Source organism: Eptatretus burgeri, chromosome 14, assembly GCF_056783735.1.
Source record: "Eptatretus burgeri isolate ZD-2024b chromosome 14, Ebu_testis_v1, whole genome shotgun sequence".
Taxonomy (NCBI): Eukaryota; Metazoa; Chordata; class Myxini; order Myxiniformes; family Myxinidae; genus Eptatretus; species Eptatretus burgeri.
This window is the reverse complement of record NC_140974.1, coordinates 34,470,466-34,490,599: the sequence shown is the minus strand read 5'-3', so window position 1 is coordinate 34,490,599 and position 20,134 is coordinate 34,470,466. Positions and strand designations below refer to the sequence as shown.

The following is a 20,134-nucleotide window of genomic DNA, read 5'->3' as shown; positions in this document are numbered from 1 at the left end:
CTCTTCACAGAGCGCCGGTTCTGCTGGAGCAATTATTTCCTGGCTGGGATTTTGTAATTTGTTAAGGGTGCTGGTGATAGCTTGCCTACTCTTTGCGAAGGACACCGTGGGATGTTTAACGGCCACCAAAGAATGCCGGCAGACGGGGACGCCCAGTTTAAGATCCATCCGAGGGACTGCACACACATTGATGAATGACCCTGCCTGTGAAACACCGGACGACAGTTTATAGCTGGGTAGGGATTCGAACCTGGGTTAGATAGCTTAGGTGCATACCTCGAAGCCATCCTGCCACAATGTATAAAATGATACCTTCATGTACCTGTTGGGTGGAGAAAGGAGGAAAGGGATTGCATTCTCCTGCTTGCTAACCACTTTGGGGATGAGTTCAAAGGGTCAAGAAAATGAAATTAATTAATGTTCGAATCTGATGGATGTACCTGGAATGCAATTCCTTGATGTACCCAAATTGGGGGGGGGGGGGGGAGAGTATGATAAAACCCCTCAAAGTACTCATAAATGGCTTCTCGAGCTATTTCTGATGCGCAATAAGTGAAATTAAATTAGAGGAAAAAATAATGGGGTTGACCTGTTACCAATTACCATGGGAACCCCAAGGTCATCGGTAAAATACATCGGGACAACGCGAGGAACCCAGGTTCGAATTTCATCGACCCTGTGATGTGTTCATCCTTGGTCTATGAATGTCCTGATAATCCATGTAAAAGTGCATTGTTCACTCGTCATGCGCTTATTCCGCACGTGATTCATATGCAAGCTCCACTATGAGATCAAAGTTAACAAAACAGGAACTGTCTCTGTGATGGAACATTAGGCCCTTGTCGGAAGACTTTGAAATGTATTTTTTTTTAAAACTACCTAAACTCACAGCAGGCCTTCCATAATTATGCTGTTGATGCAGTGCCCCTGTAGATTTGAGTAGGCATTTTGAATTTAGCTTTGGTAACCACACACAGTCCTCTCTCTCCCCTCCCCATTCCTGTCTCGGTATTTTCCTCCAACGAAGGGCAACACACTGAACTATGTCATTCCCATGTTTTTAACCACACACAATGGTCTTGTTTTTCTTGAAGATACCGTGAGATATTTTACTTCCACAGGGAAATGTGAGCACTGGCACAGCCAGCCGAGCATTCTCTCTGAAAGACAGCATACTCCTTGATACAATTCCCATTGTGCGACCCAGGAAGCCAATGACGACAGAATCAATCTAGCTAATTGGTCCATGGTCATTCGCTACCTGGAGTGGCATCATGTCTCAGTTAGCTACACGGTCTGGTGAAAGTCAGAGGATGAGTCCAAAGTAGATTGTACTACCTTTGAGCTCTCCTTTCACCCCCCCCCCGGTATATATATATATATATATATATATATATATATATATATATATATATATATATATATATATATATATATATATATATATATATATATATATATCAAGGACAGAATATAGATTTCCCTAATTAAAAGGCTCTTCCTAGTCTGTTGCTGTATTGACTCATTGTATTCACCATATGACGACTAATGAGGAAATGTTGCACCAATTTCGACACCACGACAAGTTTCTTTTCATCGACATAGCTTAAAGCCAGCCATGCATTATTAAGAGTGAATATAGTCTTTGTAAAATGAAGAACGTCTTGCTGGTGAAGCCATCTTTTGCTCCGATGAAGGGTTCATGCCCGAAACATCCTCTCCACCTTGCTTCCCAAGTCGGTTGGCATACCTCCATCAATGATGTCCTGTTGATTTCTTCCATTATTACCTCCACCAACGAAGGTGTAGGAGGTGATGTTTTGACTCTTCTCTGTCTGCTTGTTTGTTTAAATGTGTATGTGCAGGATATCTCAAAAAGTTGCAGACAGATTTGGATGAAACTTGGTGGATATGTTCGTTGAGTGTGTGACAAGGAAGAATCGATTCAATTTTGGTGAAGATCCGAATCTGATAATTTTAAAGTGATTCTTCACCATTGAGAGACAGGGCTAAACTAATATATAGCACTATCTGAAAAAGTTGCAGACGGATTCGGATGAAACTTGGTAGACAGGTGGGTGTGTGGCAAGGACGAATTGATTCGACTTTGGTGAAGATCCGAATCCGGATCTGGATACGAGAATTGTTTAATTTGTAAAGTGATTCTTCACCATTGAGAGATGGAGCCAAAACCGATTCATTGTTTGATATTTCAACAATTTCAACATTGTTCTTGTGGATCAGGCATTATGTGGTGGAGGTATGCGCTCCACCGAGTGCCCTTCCAGTTGTAAACTTTATTACCCTGCACGCGCAAAGCGAAAAGCAAGCTTTAGCAATTGGTTCACTTGAGTTTGTCTGCCTACAAACATCAGTTTATTTTATCGAGGAACAACTTAATTTAAATTGAATGTTTTATTTTGAACACGAATCGGAACATGATTCGGAAAATGAACCTGGAGTTTACAAGTACTGTGTCTCTGAATTTGTTCTGATTGTGCACGCACAGAGAAGAGTTAGATAATGTTTTTTTTTACTCTGCCTGTCTGGCAGCAAAACAACATTCAAAATCATTCCAAACAGGAAACTTAGTGTTTTTAAGGACGTTATAAAGAACACAAGTAACAGATATGAATAACTAATGTAACATGTTAAATAAGGTGATGGAAAAGACGCTGCATCAACAGCGGTAAACTTCCAAAAAAACCTTTGTGCAAGCTTTAAAATCTTTGTTTTATTTAAAATGAATTACCTGCCTGAAAACTGTAGAACATAAATCTCCTTTTTGGCACTTCAAAAACCCCTACGTTTAGTCGTACTTAGAAAAAAAAATACGACATTTTATTATTATGGCAAAATATTAAGTATTATCTGAGAATTATAGGTGTATGTGGAGGACATATTTGTGGAGTGGAAACACGAAGTGCACCAAACAGAAGGAGATTCACAATTTTATCGCAGGAGTGGAATGACACTGACAAAGAGCATTAATATCATTTTAGTATAATATGGATCTGATAGAACAATCGTATTTGTCCTTGGCTGTATATTCTGTAAACAACAATAAAAAAAAGCCTTGTTTGTATCTCAATGCTTGGCTCGGGTAAAGAGCCAAGCGTAAGGACATGTGGAGTCGCTGCAGGATTCGAAGCAGAGAGTTGGCCCTTGTGGAACACACATGTTGGAAAATAGGTTTCCACAAAGAAGCAGTTCTGAACATGTGCAAACTTGAAAGCTTTATGCTCAAGTTCCGGATGTGTTCATGGTGCACACATGTTTTTTTTTGAGCGGAACTTCATTTCGGGTTAGCGAGTCGAGTCGTTATGTTGCAGGCACCAATCAGTAGGTTCCGATCTTTTTGCCATAGAGACCTGAACAGTGGAGGGGAAGAAGATTTCTCCAGGGCGAGATAATCTGCACCCGAGAGTGTTGAGAGAAGTGGCTGAGCAGGTAAACGAGATGTTAATGGATATTTTCAATAGCGTAAAGCTCCAAACAAGGCGCAAAGCCATTCGAGGTCAGACGCTAAAATGTAACATCTAGATACCTTTCCTGCATATGTAATTCCATCAAAGTAGTCTCTTGGCAGAGGACACACTGATGGAGTCGACATTGCCTTTCTCAGCCCCTGATTCGATGGCAGGAATTTTCCCAGAGTGCTGGTGCACAACGACCTTCTCTTGTGAGAAACATTGTGGGTTCACTAGTAAATGTGAGCAGACGGGACACTCAGCTTAACCTCCATCCGAAGGACGGCATGCTCGTTGATGCACAACTCCTTGTTTTAGAAACCAGAGATGACCGTATATATTGGTGTTGGGAAAATGTGTTATTCGTATAAATCATCTGAAAAGAAAAAGAAATTAACTACAGCCTTTATTGGACTATTTGAGTAGCTCATACTGAGAATATTTTGAACACCCCACATGGTTCAGATTGAATTATCAAATCGATGTCATGGAGCACACAACGGAAGGGCCAAATGGAATAAATGACAAAACGGGAAGGAAACATGCCATCGATATATTTAAGTGGGAAGAAAATGTAGGTGAAGGAAGTTGGGGTACATCGGGAAGAAAAGGTATATTAAAGGAGGTTTGGAGGACAAGATAGGAAAGAAAGGAGAATTTTTGGTGTCTTATGAAATCAAAGGAATTGAGATAACACTTTGCTCTCTCCCTGTTTCTATATTCACCAATTTAAGGTTTGAAATAAAACCTCGACAGAAATACTTTGGTCAGAAAACATATGTAAGCTGAAAACATGTAGCTTCTCCCCTTGGAAATATTTCTCAAAATGAATCACCAGTCGGCCCTTGAAACAATCCCTGCTGTATTCAAAACACTTCTGTTATTCCAATGAATGAGCAACAGCATGTGTGCATCTGAAAGTGCAGGTCTTCCATTCACCGTGCCACTCACACACCAAACTAGAATGGCACTCAGTAGAGAGCATACCTATACCAGGCTCAACAGTTTATGTTTTGTATCCCACTGAAAGGACAGATCTCCATTTGGAACTGAAACAAAATCGAATCGGCTTGTTCTTGTCACCTTCCCAACTCATCCACCAAGTATTGTCATAATCCATCTACAACTTTCTGAAATATTATGCTAAATGTCGTTTTTGGCCCAATCTCTCAACAGTGAAGAATCACTTAGAAAATTCTCGTATCCGGATGGAGATATTCACCAAAATCTAAACAGTTCGTCCTGGTCACACACCCAACCTGTGCACAAAATTTTGTCCGAATCCATCTACAACTTTTTGAGATATCCCGCTCACAGGCAAACAGACAGGGGTGAAAGCATAACCACCATCCACCTTCGGTGGCAGAGGTAATAAGTAGACTGCTGTTTCTATGAAGACGGGGCTGTTATATTTGAAAAGTTGCTTCTCTGCAAAAAAAGCTCATGATTCCTTGAAGGTTCAGGTCACTCCCCTAAAACTGCTGCAATTTCCTAAAAACGCCATTTGTCACCCCAAAAACACTGTTCATCCCCGAATTCCATAACTAGTCAGTACAAAGGAGTGCCCAACACAGATGAGCCCATGTATGAGGCTTGAACTCTTTGTCGAGGGGTAAACAGCCATGCGACAGATCTATCGACCTCCAAATAGACCCATGCATGGGATACATATAAAAATCATGCGGGACTTGCGACCGAGGAATGCGTGGTCCCCTTGGTACGCTTTCCACTGCTTTGTCCTTCACTACTCCGGTTCTCGTCTCATGTTTTTCTATACAACCCTTTATCACCAAAAACTTCAAGCCTCTCTTCAATGACAAGGTCATGAATTCCCTTTTATATGCAGATATCTCTCTTCCAACCCCTCCCATCTTTTAGCTGCAATTGTCGTACCTCTCCAATCCTCCATAATCGTAGTTCTTCACTTCATACATTTGTCTCAAATCCAACTTAAGGTACCCTCCAACAAGTACACAATTGTAAGTATCCGTGCATGAGCACTCATCAAAAACACTCTGCATGCTTTAAGCAACGAACTCAAAACACAACAAGAGGAGCCACATCAGAGGGATATCAGTCTACAAGCACCTGCTAGACCCACTTACTCATAAGTACCAAACGTTAAGTACCCCGTTAAAAACACCTCCCTTTGAATATCCAGCTGTAATCGCTTCAATGTGCTTTGGAAAAAGACCGAGACTGAACGACAGGTAGTGAAAGGCAAATCAAGCACAGAGCAATGAAACTAATTGAGTAATGAATGAGCAACAGCGTGTGTGCAGCGCCTCCTGCAGAGACAGACGTGAGGCTTGGAGATTTCCATCCGAGATCCGTGCTCAGAGATCTGTACTTTGAGATCCAAGATCCGGACTGTGAGATCCGAACTCCAGACTGAGATCCAAGATCCGGACTATGAGATCCGAGATCTGAACTACGAGATCTCATATCCGGACTGTCCGAGATCCAGACTGTGAGATCCGAGATACAGACTCCGAGGTCCAGGATTCACTCTTGAAGATGCAGCCTCTGAGACTCAGACACTGACATCCAACCTACGCCACCTGCAAGGCACTGCAATCCAGGTGCCGAGATCCAACGACTGAGATTCAGGCAATGAGATATAGTGTTTGAAATCCAAGTGCTGAGATCCTGGCACTGGGATCTATGCCTTAAATTATAGGCTCTGGAGTGAAGTCCCTGCTGCAATAAATGCCGAAGTAGGCTCCAAACCTGAGAGTGTGTCTTTAATTAAATTCAGACCCGTAAATGTGCTTCAGACGATGCAACGTGTCAAGGATATTTGAGCCCTGGCTTCACGCAGTAAACGTGGATAAGAAATAACAAAGCCACATATTGAGACAAATATTTAGAAATAATCGTATTAGTGCATCCTTGCCAGGTCACTGAAGATCAAGCACGAGAAAATAGATTTCAAAATTAAAACAATTTCGAAAGCGAGTTAAAGTTGGGAAAATGTTAATTGTAGTTAGCATGGATTAGTTAAAGTTCATGAGGGTGTGTGGAGGTAAATGAAAACTCATGAAATATGTGAAAATGAAAGTGACAGTTGTGGGAGCGAAAGGTATCGTGAAAGTTCGAGGAAGTTATTATGGATGGAGAAGTTCAAGATAATGGAAGGAAGTTTAGCCGAATAGGAATCGATCCGTTGGTGAAAATGTATCATTTATAAAACCTGATGAGACTGAAGTCAAATTGAAACTTTTCCCAACAGTTTGCACTGTGCAGTATTATATAACAAGGATTGTATGACTTGGGGTGGAAGGGGCGCTCTGTGGAAATACGCACCAAATCCACTCATCACATGAAATGCAACAAACATCAAAAGCAACAGACACACACAAAAAAAAAAATCTCACCAAATGTTAGCACCAACATTACTTTGCCTTACCTGCCCGTGAGGTAGCAAATAAAAGTGAAAGCAGCAAACATGCTCGTAAACAGCTCCGGGGAATCCTCAGCATCGGTTCGTTAGACATGACTCCCAGTGCGCCCAAGGGGTCCCTGTGTTGGGTGTTCTCACGACAAAAGTGTCCCGCACATAGACAGGGTCCAGCAAGACTTCAGCAGGCGGCCATGGGAGAGTTGGAGAGGGAGCGAGGAGAGAGGAAGAGGGAGAGAAGGACAGAGGAACGGACAGAAAGAGAGCAAGAGGGGGAGGAGAGAGAGAGAGAGAGAGCCTGGACAGCGGGTTCTGCCCGGATGTTGCCTTGTCGTTCTTTTCTTCTTTATTCTCCGTGATCCTCAATTGCCGGCCCAGCACAGCTGACCTGTCTGCGTTCAGATCAACCGACTCCAAGCCCGTTGGAAGCTTTCCAGCACACCGCCAAATCTGTCTCCACAGGCTCTTTTGGGCCACAGACGGGAGGCCGCCCAAGAGGAGGGCAGGGGTTTCCTTTTCTTTGTGGGGGGCTGGAAGCGATTCCGTGTGAGGCTTTTGAGGGATGGGCTCTGGAGCAATGGAAAAGCAAGGAGGAAAGACGGCGTGACATCGTCTTGGAGACCTGATCGTGAGAACCTCGAAACGGGACTGTCATTCGCCTTTTCATTCCCTCACAGCTTGAGCAGATTCACATGAAGTTCCGTTTTGGAAGAACAATTTGAAAACTCAACATGACATGAAAGAATACACACACAGATGGTTACGACTTACCATCACGGACCTTTTGTCCAGTAACAAGTCCAATAAAGAAGGTTCCATGGCTTTGGATGATTCCTTTCCACAACAAGGAGTTTGAACAGGAGAAAAATCGAGTAGGAATGAGAAAAAATAATTATTATTTTTAAAAGTCACAAGAACAGCTGGAATTTGCTTTTGTTGCAAAGAGCTTTTGATAAAACAAATCTTCAAAAGATATCCTAATTTGTTGTTGTTGCTGCTCTGAACATACGAATTATGCGTTTGTTGAATATTACAACAACTTGTATCGAATGTCCAGAACCTCTAACAGAAATAAATAATTAATAATCCCAAACAGCAGAATGTGTCCTTTAATTACCGCAAGAAGATTGACTTCAGAAGTTTGTAATCACTTATTACTTCCTTTGTTGGTCACTTAAGTATATCCGGTATGATTGTGAGTTCAGAACTTCCAGTATGGGTACAGGTCTGAACCATAAACTTGTCCCAAATTTGTCCCATAAACTTGTCCCATGGAAATGATTGGTAGCTTGTGGATTCTGAAGGAATGGCATTTAGTTTGACGTGTACTCCAAAGGCTCCAAAAGCTCCAAAGAAAGCAGTGAATGATACATCAGGACACAGGACAGAACATGGCAAACAAAGCAGAGAACCTTTGCCATAGACTTCGACTTAGGCCTACCCATTACTACCACCACCAAAAAGCATTTTTATATTGTTCTTGATGCAAAGTAACAACTAGGGCGCCAGCCAGGCCTTGTTCACATGTGGATGCTATGTTTGCTGAGAGAGGAGAGCCAATGTTTAGTGAACTTGGCAGGGACTGCCTTTTCAAACTGGCTCCATTTCTCCGCTCCGTGGGCTCACTGTTGTATTCACTATGGTTTCCTCTGCAGGCAAGTTCGTGTGTTTGACAGAAGCCAGTCGCACAGACCACGATTTTCCGATACATTCACCGAGACGTGGCAACATAATCTGGGCTGGAATATATGTGGATAACGATACTTCGACATAATTTAACACTTAAACTGACCCTCAAACGCAGGTCCTGGAGCAGAAAGAGGTCAAAATGGGATCAACCCTTCACAGTCATGGTTAATGTTAATGTTGGGGAAGGCAGCACACATAACAGTGGTTACACGTTAGAGGTTTAACATGAAACTATTTTGATATATGAATTTTAAGAGTTAAATGTATGACAAGTTCACTTCATTCAAAATATGGAGATTTCAGATAAAATTCATAGGGATTGACAGGATGGCCTGCAGATATGGATGCTCGCCTCGAAGCTATCTATCCTGGGTTTGAATCCCGACCCAGCTGTAAACTATCATTTCGGTGTTTCACGGGCAGAGTGATTCATCAACATGTGTGTCGTCCCTCGGGTGGACGTTAAACTAGATGCCTGTCCGTCAGCATTAGTGAGTGGATGGTAAAGGTCCCACGCTGTCCTTCACGAACAGTAGGCAAGCAATCGTTGGCACCATAAACAAATTACAAATTCCTGCCCTAACTACTTAGTCCAGAGTCAAGCGTGGCCAGCCGGATCGTGAAAGATTTGGGGCAAAAACTCCCTCTGGCCAACCCCACAAAACATGGGAATAATTGGGACTGGTAAAGAAGAAAAAAGAAGAGGTAAAACTAACAGGATAAACAGTTAAAGAATGTCGGTCACGGCACCAGTGTCATATTTACATAAAGAGTACAAGATGGAGAAAGTTACTTCTGGAACAGGAAAAGTGAGGCAAGATGCTCCCAGTGTGTGTGCGTGTGTGTGTGTGTGTGTGTGTGTGTGTGTGTGTGTGTGTGTGTGTGTGCGTGTGTGTGTGTGTGTGTGTGTGTGTGTGTGTGTGTGTGTGTGTGTGTGTGTGTGTGTGTGTGTGTGTGTGTGTGTTGTTCTACTCATTGCAGCATTGCTTATAAAAAGCAGAGACCCGTGGAAATTCTGTCATGCAAAACATGACATCAAGTCCTCAACCCTGCCCCAAAGCCTCAATCCCCCCCCCCACAACCCCCATCTCAATTCTGTCCTCACCTCCCCCGTTCTTCTTCAACTCAACTCCCCCCACAAAGCCTCAACCTCCTCTCCAAACTTCCATCCCGTCTCTGCCCCCCACCTCACCCTAATTATGTTTTCCGCTCCCTTCTTCCTCAAATTTCAACAGCCCATCCCTTTCTTCTTCACATATTTAATGCCCCCACCCAAACTCCAAGCCCCACCCACCCCCCCACCGCAACCAAACCCAAATCTACAACCCCACCCCCCACTCAACACCAAGTCCACAACTTCACCACCTAACCTTAGCCCTCACCCCACCTCCCAATATTACTTTTTTATACCTTGAAGTGTGAATATGCATCACCTCCATGAGTACTTTATTTCCTCTGTATTGGTTGTAACTTTCCTTCATGATAGACAACATGCTGTTCCACCTTCAAATGTACATAAAACCCTCCCTTTCTTTGGGGTGTGTACAGACAAAATGAAATATCGCCCCCGAAAAAAACAAAAAAATGGGTTATATATATATATATATCATGTGAATATATTGTTAAGGATCTGGTAACCATTTGCATTCAACATACAGGTCCCAAAAGTCAGTTATTCCGTTAAGTACATGTGAGACAGGTCCCTTCCTTTTGTCTCATGGAAGAATCAAAGACATGTGTTGCGACTTCTTTTTTTAGATTATTAAATCTTTACATCCAACGAACAACCAACAAGCCATCTGCATGACCCCTCGGCCAAACACGATCCACTACCCACCCGCTGTCTATAAGCACTCTGACTTACCAATGCAGGGTCTTGCAGCCCGTTCCTTGCCGCTTCCTCCAGAGTCCCAATTCAATCTGGGGGTGGGTCCTTTTTAGCGAGTCTGCAGTGGAGTGAACGGGTTATTCCAGCCTGGCCGAAATTCCCGCCCAGAAAGGGCGGACCCATGGAAGCCTCGTCCAATCGGGGCGAACAGTGATGTCAGTTTCACCAAGGCCCCTCCCCACTGAGGGAGGTCCATAAAAGTTACAATGCCATCCTGAGCAAGGAGTTCTGTAGAGAGGAGTGAGAGTTTTCAAAGTGGCTGTTGAGAGGAGTTCTGTTGACCCAGACTATTCGCCACACGAGCCCCGCCATGACCCACGAGTCTTGCACGAACTCCCAGACCATGCCCCGACAACCTTTAGCAGGTGCCGCATTACAGAGACTCCCTTCCTTCGACAGCCAGGTACCCATCCGGACTCTGACTTCCTCGACGCGACACAAATTAATCCAAAGCGGCAACTTCGTACGAATCAGCCAGATTTATTGGGGAACATCGGGGAATACAACACAAGCAAAACACTCACGACAATGTTTTAATTAATCTATAACCCGTTCTTAACTATGGAACGATGGATTACGGGTTTCGAGGGGGTCCCTCCCGAGATATACCTTAAACAACATGCAGACAAGACATAGACAGTATGCAGACGAGACAGAGTACTTGGTGATGTTTCATGGACGAGAGGAAAGTGTCAAAAGCATGAATGTCACTCGTAACAAGCGGATGTCCACGGATTCGAGCCCCCAAGCTCGAGCACGCCGCGTGGCAAAATGGAGCTCGTCCTCCTTTTGTCGCAGACCTCACGCATGTACTCTCGCGCGTTCAGACCCCGTGAGGTCGACTGCACCAGAGCGAAAGGTCGATGATGGGTTTCAGCTGGTTTCTCAAAAGGCCAGCATACAAGTCCAGGCCTGGCCTGTTCACCAGACAAGGCCAAATTGAGGTGCCAGGCTCCGGCAGGCTGGGTCCATGGGATTCCAAGACGTCGTCGAGCCGTGAGGTGAGTAGGGACAGTCAGAGACTCCATCGTTAGACGTAGGTTGAACCTGTCAATTACCTCTTCTTGAAGCCAACTTGAGACACACAGCAGCCAGGTCCTCTCGAAGCAGATTGCCGCCTAAACCTCAGGTTCAGTTTTCTCTCCTGGCAGAAGCACCACTGTCGTTCCTTCTGCTCGCCTCCAAAAAACGACTGCTCATCCAGCAGATCGCGCCTCGACACCCGTCGTTTCTCTCTTGCCTTTCCGGCGCACGCTCGCCTCGAAGCCCGACTGCTCAACCAGCAGATCGCGCCTCGACACCCGTCGTTTCTCTCTTGCCTTCCCGGCGCACGCTCGCCTCGAAGCCCGACTGCTCAACTCCGTCCTCTCAGTTTCTTACCACCTTTTCTTTTCTGGGGCATGCCCCTTTATGAAGCCGACAAACTCCTCCCCCCAGCTCCACCTCCCTCTCCAGGCCACTTCCCCTCAGCCGACTGGGCGGGACATATCGTCCGGAGAGGGGAAGGAAGAAGAGGAAGCTCTCGTTACACCACCACCGCACAAACAAATAACAGCCTGTGACACCTCCCGACACACATGTAACGTCAAATTACTGAACAACCTGGCTAAACATGCATTCAATGGGGGATATGAGCTAATCCTATATTTAGTAGCATACTAAGGGCCATTTCCGCAACAATATATATATATATATATATATATATATATATATATATATATACATATATATTTATATATATATATACATTGTTACGAATCTGGAAGCCATTTGCACATAGACAGATAGGAGCCCCCGCAGTTCAGTTATTTCGATAAGTATGTGTTTATCGTCAGGGTCCCGTCCTTCTGTATAATGAGAATTTCATGTGTGCGCTGCGAGTTACTCTTAGTCAGGTTTTTTTATATCTTTAAATCTTCATCCTTCGTTTTCACACCATCACCATCCATCACCCACGTGCAGCATGTCATGTACAGGGATGAGGTTCCCTCCGCCCACAGTGAGCTCGTCCAATCAACGGCGGCCACTAGTCGCCCGACAACCCCTCGTCCAATCTGGAGGCGAGTACCTCAGAGCGTTTTCCTCGACCTGCGGGGAAGGGGAAGGATAAGATGAGGTGGTGAGCCGTCGTTGAGGAAGGTTCACCTCGTCGTCGAAGAAGGTTCGCCCCGTCATCAAAGGAAGGTTCGCCCCGTCATCAAAGGAAGGTTCGCCCCGTCATCAAAGGAAGGTTCGCCCCGTCATCAAAGGAAGGTTCGCCCCGTCATCAAAGGAAGGTTCGCCCCGTCATCAAAGGAAGGTTCGCCCCGTCATCAAAGGAAGGTTCGCCCCGTCATCAAAGGAAGGTTCGCCCCGTCATCAAAGGAAGGTTCGCCCCGTCATCAAAGGAAGGTTCGCCCCGTCATCAAAGGAAGGTTCGCCCCGTCATCAAAGGAAGGTTCGCCCCGTCATCAAAGGAAGGTTCGCCCCGTCATCAAAGGAAGGTTCGCCCCGTCGTCAAAGGATGGTTCGCCCTATCGTCGAAGATGGTTCGCCCCGTCGTAAAGGAGGAAAAGGAGAGCAAGCCTCGTCTTGCCTGCTGGCATCTTGTCTGGTCCGTTCCCGTGCTGGCTGGCATCCATGGCGTCGTCCCTGGTCCCTGGCGCTTGGTGCTGCGCTGTTGGTGGTGGGTTCGAGTCCCGCCACCAGACAAGCTCGACCAGACCGCACAATTTCCAAGCCATTTGCTGTATTAACATGTTTTCAAAAGTAAAGAGCCAAATTTTTTCCCACCCATCACATGACGATTGGCAGCTATTTTTAAAGATTAATGTTTATGCACATCTCTCTGAAACATCTGTGATGTCACATTGTTTATATAATTCGTTTATTGAAATTCCCCCAAAACAAGGATGAAAGCTATTCAAGGTTTTTGGGTTGTATGCAGTACGTACTGAAGTCAGTAATCACACTGACTCCAATCTTAGTCAGGAGGCCCAATGCAGAATAGTGTACGACCCTGCTGATTCCGTGTTAGAATAGTGCAACAGGTGTAAATTGACTGTCCAGACACACAGAAACGTGAATCAACTTGTTGCCAACTCTGGATATGGATAGTATGGCCGCCATGACAGTTTACAAAATGGTCGCCATTAAATACACTTTTCGTCATATTTCAGCCGCAAATTGACATGAAATTACAAAATTAGGGTCGATTTCCATGTTATTGAGCATGCCTGAGCTGATGGGAGTATAGAAAAAAACATTGCTCCATCCATTTTCTAAAAATAATATGACTTGTTTTTCACTATATTATTTTTAAAGAAATGTTCAGGCTCGAATTAGAATGTCTGATTATACAAACCACAATCAATGAATTTTACAACTTTGCTATAAAATGAACCTAAACTACATAACTGTGTTTTTCTGTTACCCAGGACTAACTGTTTGATCATTTCCATTACTCTCGCTGGGGAGCTGTCTTCCTTGCTGACATGCACATGTTGCCGACAACAGCTCCAGAAGTGCACAGAGGTTTCCTTGCAGGAGACTTTGTCACAAAAGAAACAAAGCAGAAGTTCAATGAAATACCTGATGACCAGGCAATTGAACATGTGAACAAAGCCGGCAAAGTAGCTGGAGGTTTGGTTGGAATAACAAAAACAGACTCCGCCCGTGACAGATGGGCTCTCTCTTTCAACGAAAGAGCTCAGCTTACCAGAGACACAAAAAGCATGTTCACACTCGCTGGCAGTGAGGAAGACGACGATGATGAGCATGACTGTGCGCATAAAGATTTCGGTCCCAAGAGAATGATCCAAGACCAAGAGTATGTGCTAAAGCTCATTGACCTATTCAAGACCCACAATCCATTTGATCGCACTTCCCCAGAATTAGTCTCAATTACGACAGGGGACATTGCCAGTGATGTTGTGACAAGTGATCTCTTGAATGCTGAAATCACTGGAAAGCAGCTCGTCATAGACTTCGTGGAGGACCGGTTGATCAATAAGACAACAAGGTTTCATGACAGAATCAAGTCTAAGAATCTGCACACTTTTGAGAGCATGTACACTGTTGAAGTCAAAGTGGGAAAGGAAAAAATGGTCACACTAAAGGCAGACAGAAAACTTCTGACACGTGTGGTGACAGCAATGCAGGCAGGCCGAGACGTTGACATGAACAAAATGCTGGAGCAAGAGATATGCGCAGTTCCTCTGTCATTGGCAATGCCTAATGGCAGATTACGTCTACCTCTGAACAAAGCTGACCTTGGCAAGATTCTCCAGCAAGGCTTGCCAAACGTTGCTCCAGAACCGTTATCGACATGCACTATCATCGATGGCATGGCACTGATCCAGGCACTCGGGAACAGGATGAATGCTAAAACGCTTGGTGAATGGGCAGATTCTGTTGCAGATCATATTAGTCATGTTTTTTCCAGCTATTGCTCCAGGGTTGATCTTGCCTTTGATCAGTATAGGAAGAAAACGATCAAATCAACAGCTCGAAGTCAGAGGATACGGGGCAAGAAAGCAATCAGAAGAGACGTGCAAACAAGAAGCCAGTCCATGGGGCAATGGAATACACTCATCTGCCTCGATGAAAACAAAGCTAGCTTAGCAAATTTTCTATGCACAGAGTTAGCAAACAAGTTCCAGAATCACGAACAGGAGCTGGTACTGAATGGAGGCTTCACAGATCCTGCAAAAGTGTGGACGTCGTCAGGGAGAGATGTCTCACACTTGTCATCTCCTGAGCACGAAGAAGCTGATACTCGCATTCTTCTCCATGCCAAGGAAGCATATGAACAGGGGTACATGCAAACTGTTGTTGTTAGCTGGGACACTGATGTCCTCATTCTCCTTGTTACCTATCAGCCGCATCTCAGTCCCTTTCTCTGGATGAATGCAGGGACACCCAAAAAGCAACACTACATTCCCATTGACTCCATCAATATCCCAGATTCGCAGAGGGAGTCACTTCTGGCATTTCATGCAGTGACAGGTTCAGACAGCACAAGCCAGTTTGCTGGAATTGCAAAGCGCTCTGCATGGGCTGTCTTTCAAAACAACTCCCACCTGTTGAATAACCTAGGCAAAGAGGAAATTCCTGATGAGAGTGTGATTGCAGATGCTGAGTCATTTGTCTGCAGGCTTTATGACCCTCATGGCCAAGATAACTCAATTCAGCGAGTAAGATGTGATCTGTTTCTCAGTCTGACCAAAGCTATTGAGAATCTGCCTCCAACTCGCGATGCTCTGATTCTACACATCAAGCGAGCGCACTACCAGACTTTTGTGTGGAGAAGAGCCTTGGAATCTGAACCACATCTACCTGCACCTGAGAACTGTGGGTGGGAACAGGTCGTCAAAGATGGCAACGAGACATTTCAGCCGCGACTCATGACTGCACAGCCTATTACTGCTTACTGTGTAGAACTGACGACATGCAAATGCCGTGGGTCATGCTCAACTCGACGGTGCAAATGTACACGGAATGGACTGCCTTGCACGAAAGCATGTGGATGCAAAGCCCTTTGTAGGAACCCGTTCAGTGTACAAGCCGATCAATAGCTCTGAAAATTGTACTTGGGTGTTCTCACAACACTTTTCTCTTGTGCAAAGCAACGTAATTTTGTGTTAGAAAGAATCTGACAGCTGTTGAAATAACCTTTGACTGACTGTAAACCCATCTCCATCAATAGTGCTAAACATTTTCTTTTTCACATTTGTTGCTCGTATGTGCATTTTCAATTTCGTCTTTAAGTTGTCAATTATGTGAAAAGTTGTGATCCAGTACAAAAATAAAGCACAACATAGTGTTCCTCGTGTCAGATTACATAGTATTTCACAATCATGACAAATTTCTGGCTAGTACAATTTGCAGTAAGAAAAAGACTAAATCTTATGGCGGCCATTTTGATTACTGTCATGGCGGCCATAATATTCAGATGCAGACTTGGCAACAAGTGGAACTAGACTTGGTCATGCCTAGACTCTTCAAATACACCAGTTGCACCATTCTAACATGAAATCAGCAGCGAACCTATTTTCTAGGCTAGCTACAGATTTTGGCTTCTAGACTATCTGCTCATTCTAAAGAATTGCTGAAGTCGGCCAAGCACCATTACAGTGTGTCTGTGCGTGTGTGCGTGCGCGTGCATGTGCACACACGTACACTCTCTCTCCGGATGTGTCCGGGCGGTTTTCATGTCCAGACGGGAGTTTGTCTCCAGATGTGTCTGGGCGTTTTTCTCTGGACGTCTATGGACAAGTCTGGGCGGAGTTTGTTTCCAGACGTGTCTGGGCCTGGGGAGACATAGATTCACTGTATCATGGGGTGTGGCACTGTCGGTACCTGTGCGGGAGGACGAAAGTCTGAGTCTTCAGGTCCTTGGTGCTTCCAGTCTTGCTCTATGGATGTGAGACTTGGACTCTGACCAGGGATCTGAGATGTAGACTTAACTCCTTTGGCACCAGGTCTCTTCCGAGAATCCTTGGCTATCGCTGGTCAGACATTGTGTCCAACGAGCGGTTGCTGAGAGAGACTCAAATGAGATTTGTTACCTGCATAGTCCGTAAGCATCAGCTGCGGCTATATGGACATGTGGCTCGTTTTCCTGACACTAATCCTGCTCACCAGATTCTCTCAACGAAGGAACCTTGTGAGTGGAGGAGGCCAACGTACCGACCACGTGTCTCGTGGTTGCAGCAGGTTGATCAGCATCTCAAGGAAATGGGGATTGGTCAGGTACCTGCCTGGGGGATGGCTAGACAGAGGCTCCTGGAGTACCGGCAGAAAGTGGACGCAGCGACGCACTGCTCTGGCAAATGTGCCCATACATGACCTGACCTGACCGGGCAGAGTTGGTCTTCGGACGTTTCCAGGCTGAGTTTGTTTCCGGATGTGTCCGGGTGAAGTTTGTCTCCAGACGTGTCCGGGCGGAGTTTGTCTCTGGATGTGTCCGGCTGAGTTTGTCTCCAGATGAATCCAGGTGGTGTTTGTCTCCAGACAGCTTAGCTCGGAATGTGTCTGAGTGGTGTTTTTGTCTGAGCGGTGTTCGTCTCGGGACAGGAGTTTGTCTTTGCACATGTCCAGATGGAAGTTTGTCTTCAGACGTGTCCGAGCGGTGTTTGTCTCCAAACAACTTCGCTCCAAATGTGTCTGGGTGGTGCTTATGTCCTCGGGGTGTTTGTCTTTGGACGCGCCCATGCTGGGGTTTGTCTCCAGACGTGTCTAAGTGGTGTTTGTCTCTGGACAGCTTAGCTCCAAACATGTCTGGGTGGTGCTTATGTCCAATCGGTGTTTGTCTTGGGATGTGTCCATGCTGGAGTTTGTCTACAGATGGGAGTTTGTCTCTGGACGTGTCTGGATGGGAGTTCGTCCCTGGACGTGTTCGAGTGGTGTTTATCTCGGACAGCTTGGCTCCGGATGTATCCGGGCGGTGTTTATCTCTAGGCAGTATTTATGGTATGACCAGTAGAAAATGGATTTCAGACATTATTTTGTTTCCATCTTCACTGTTATTCAATGTAGAAGCATTTTGATGAGACAGTATGAATCGTAATTCACGCTCCAACGCATGTCTGCCTTCCCTTCCTCTCACCTCTTGCTGCCTTCCCTTCACCGACCCCTCCTCACTCTCTCCCCCGTCTCTCCCCCCCCCCCCCCTTAGTATTCCTGTCAGCGAAGCGACAGGTGGTATTTGCTCATAAAAATAAAAAACACTGCCAACTGGGAAAACAATAAAAAAGCAGGAAGATGGAAAAAAAAAAGTTGGATTGACTGGCCATTGGCAAAAAGGCCCATTGGAATGATTAATAAGAGGTCAGGTCAACTGGAATGTAGAACAAATCATTATAAATGCCCAAGGCCAAGGACACCACACAAAAGCTTTCAGAAGATGGTGGGAATGAGTCAATCGGACAGGTGTAGATTTTGCAAGGTAGAAATAGAAAGCACGAGCCTCCTCCAATTGGGATGTAAAAAAAATATATATATATATATATATATATATATATATATATATATATATATATATATATATATATATATATATATATATATATATATATATCAGAACAGCTGCACAAACAAAGCCATATCAAAGTATGTATAATAATCCACTGACATATCTGCAAAACATTCAATACCCCAGTCCCAGGAAATTCATGGAAACATGAACGAAAAGCAATCATTGAAAACAAGTAAAGAATGCTCCATATGATCTGATGATCCCATCCAGCGTGAACAAAGAAAACAAAGCACTGCGACTGGACATAGTACTCACATATAAAAAGGAAAAGAAGGCATTGATAATTGAGTTTTCAATACCTCGTGATTTTGGTCTAAATAACACAGAAATCAAGAAAATGACCAAATATCAAGATCTCAAGAATGACGTGAAAAGATCCTGGAAGCGGAAAACGCAAAAATTGTTCCAGTGATATTTGGAGCAACAGGAACAATATTGAAGAACTTTACAAAGATCTTAAAAACTAAGCATCCCTGAGAACATTACCAAAAACAAACTACAGTTGGAGGCTTTCCGGGGCTCAGTGACGATCCTGAAAAGAGCCCTCGGAACAAAACTCTGAGAACAACACACCTTCACAAATTAGCCCATGAATCGAGATCCTTCACCGAAACGTAAGTGGATACTTCGAGTCCTGGAAGGAATCCTTTCCACCTCTGGAACCCAAATTATTATATGGAAACAACAATCAACGACACACACTTTCCTTCCACCATGCCTGTGTAACATGTTATCTCCTCAGAATCCATGCTATAAACACTATAACTGAATTTGTGATTATTTCTCATTTTACTTTGGTCAAAAGTGTTTAAAATGCTGTTACTAATCCCATCCCCCATAGACCCCCTCAATACATTTCGTTCCCAAAGTGAATGAGAAAAAAAAAACACGATTCATTCATACAAGTCCTGACACAGTATATGATTTTGCCCTTTTGTGTTTCACCACCTTAATGTAACGATCTAGTACTTTACCACCGGTAAAGTCCTTGTGAGAAATGCAAAAATAATTCAAGAAAAGAAACATTGTCATGAAATCAGCACATCCTGTGGATCTTAAAGGGATGTATTAAATTATATCAAGTGGTTGGTAAGTAGGGGGTTTCCTGCAAAAGAAAGGCGACCAATCTAAGGTTGGTTCTCAGCAACAGAAACTACTTGGGAAGAACTAATGTTCTAAATGCAGATGCCCATGGATGGAAGAAGGAAGTTAGTACAGAGTAGATGTCATTTTATAGATAAATTCTTAATGTGCCAAAACACCCTCCCCTCCAGTGTCTAAAGTTCCTTGTGTATGTATTACCCAAGTACTGCATATACAGTACCTGCCTACCACCAATTTTCTACTTAAAGTGTTTGTTCGCAGTTTCATGTGGCCACAGTGAGTGGTCACCTCTCGCAAAATCAAGATTCCATCCTTGTACACACATGTGCCAGCCCGACATGATCGAGTTATATCAATAGAAACTGCAAGTTATCCTTCATTGCTAAAGTGAGACAAATAACCTGATGATGAAGATGTCGTTGTACTGGAGGGTCAGCACATTGCTATGCCAGGGTGAGCATGGTGGAAACTGTGAGAGAGTCACAAGGATAGAAACACTTTTCATTTCCATGCGGAAAACGTCGGTGAGTCACGTCGAGAAAATGAATCTCCTGAAACAATAGTAT

At 44.4% G+C, this 20,134-nt stretch overlaps 1 protein-coding gene across 1 annotated transcript in view; it reads right to left on the bottom strand.

The window, feature by feature from the left end:
* LOC147012952 (uncharacterized) overlaps nt 1-7,380 on the bottom strand; it is a 571,074-nt gene extending 563,694 nt beyond the window's left edge. The window contains exon 1 of the mRNA XM_085854308.1: nt 6,880-7,380. Coding sequence (XP_085710434.1) covers nt 6,880-6,967 — 88 coding nt within the window. The 5' untranslated portion in view covers nt 6,968-7,380. The remainder of the gene's footprint in view (nt 1-6,879) is intronic.
* Nucleotides 7,381-20,134: the final 12,754 nt, after the last annotated feature.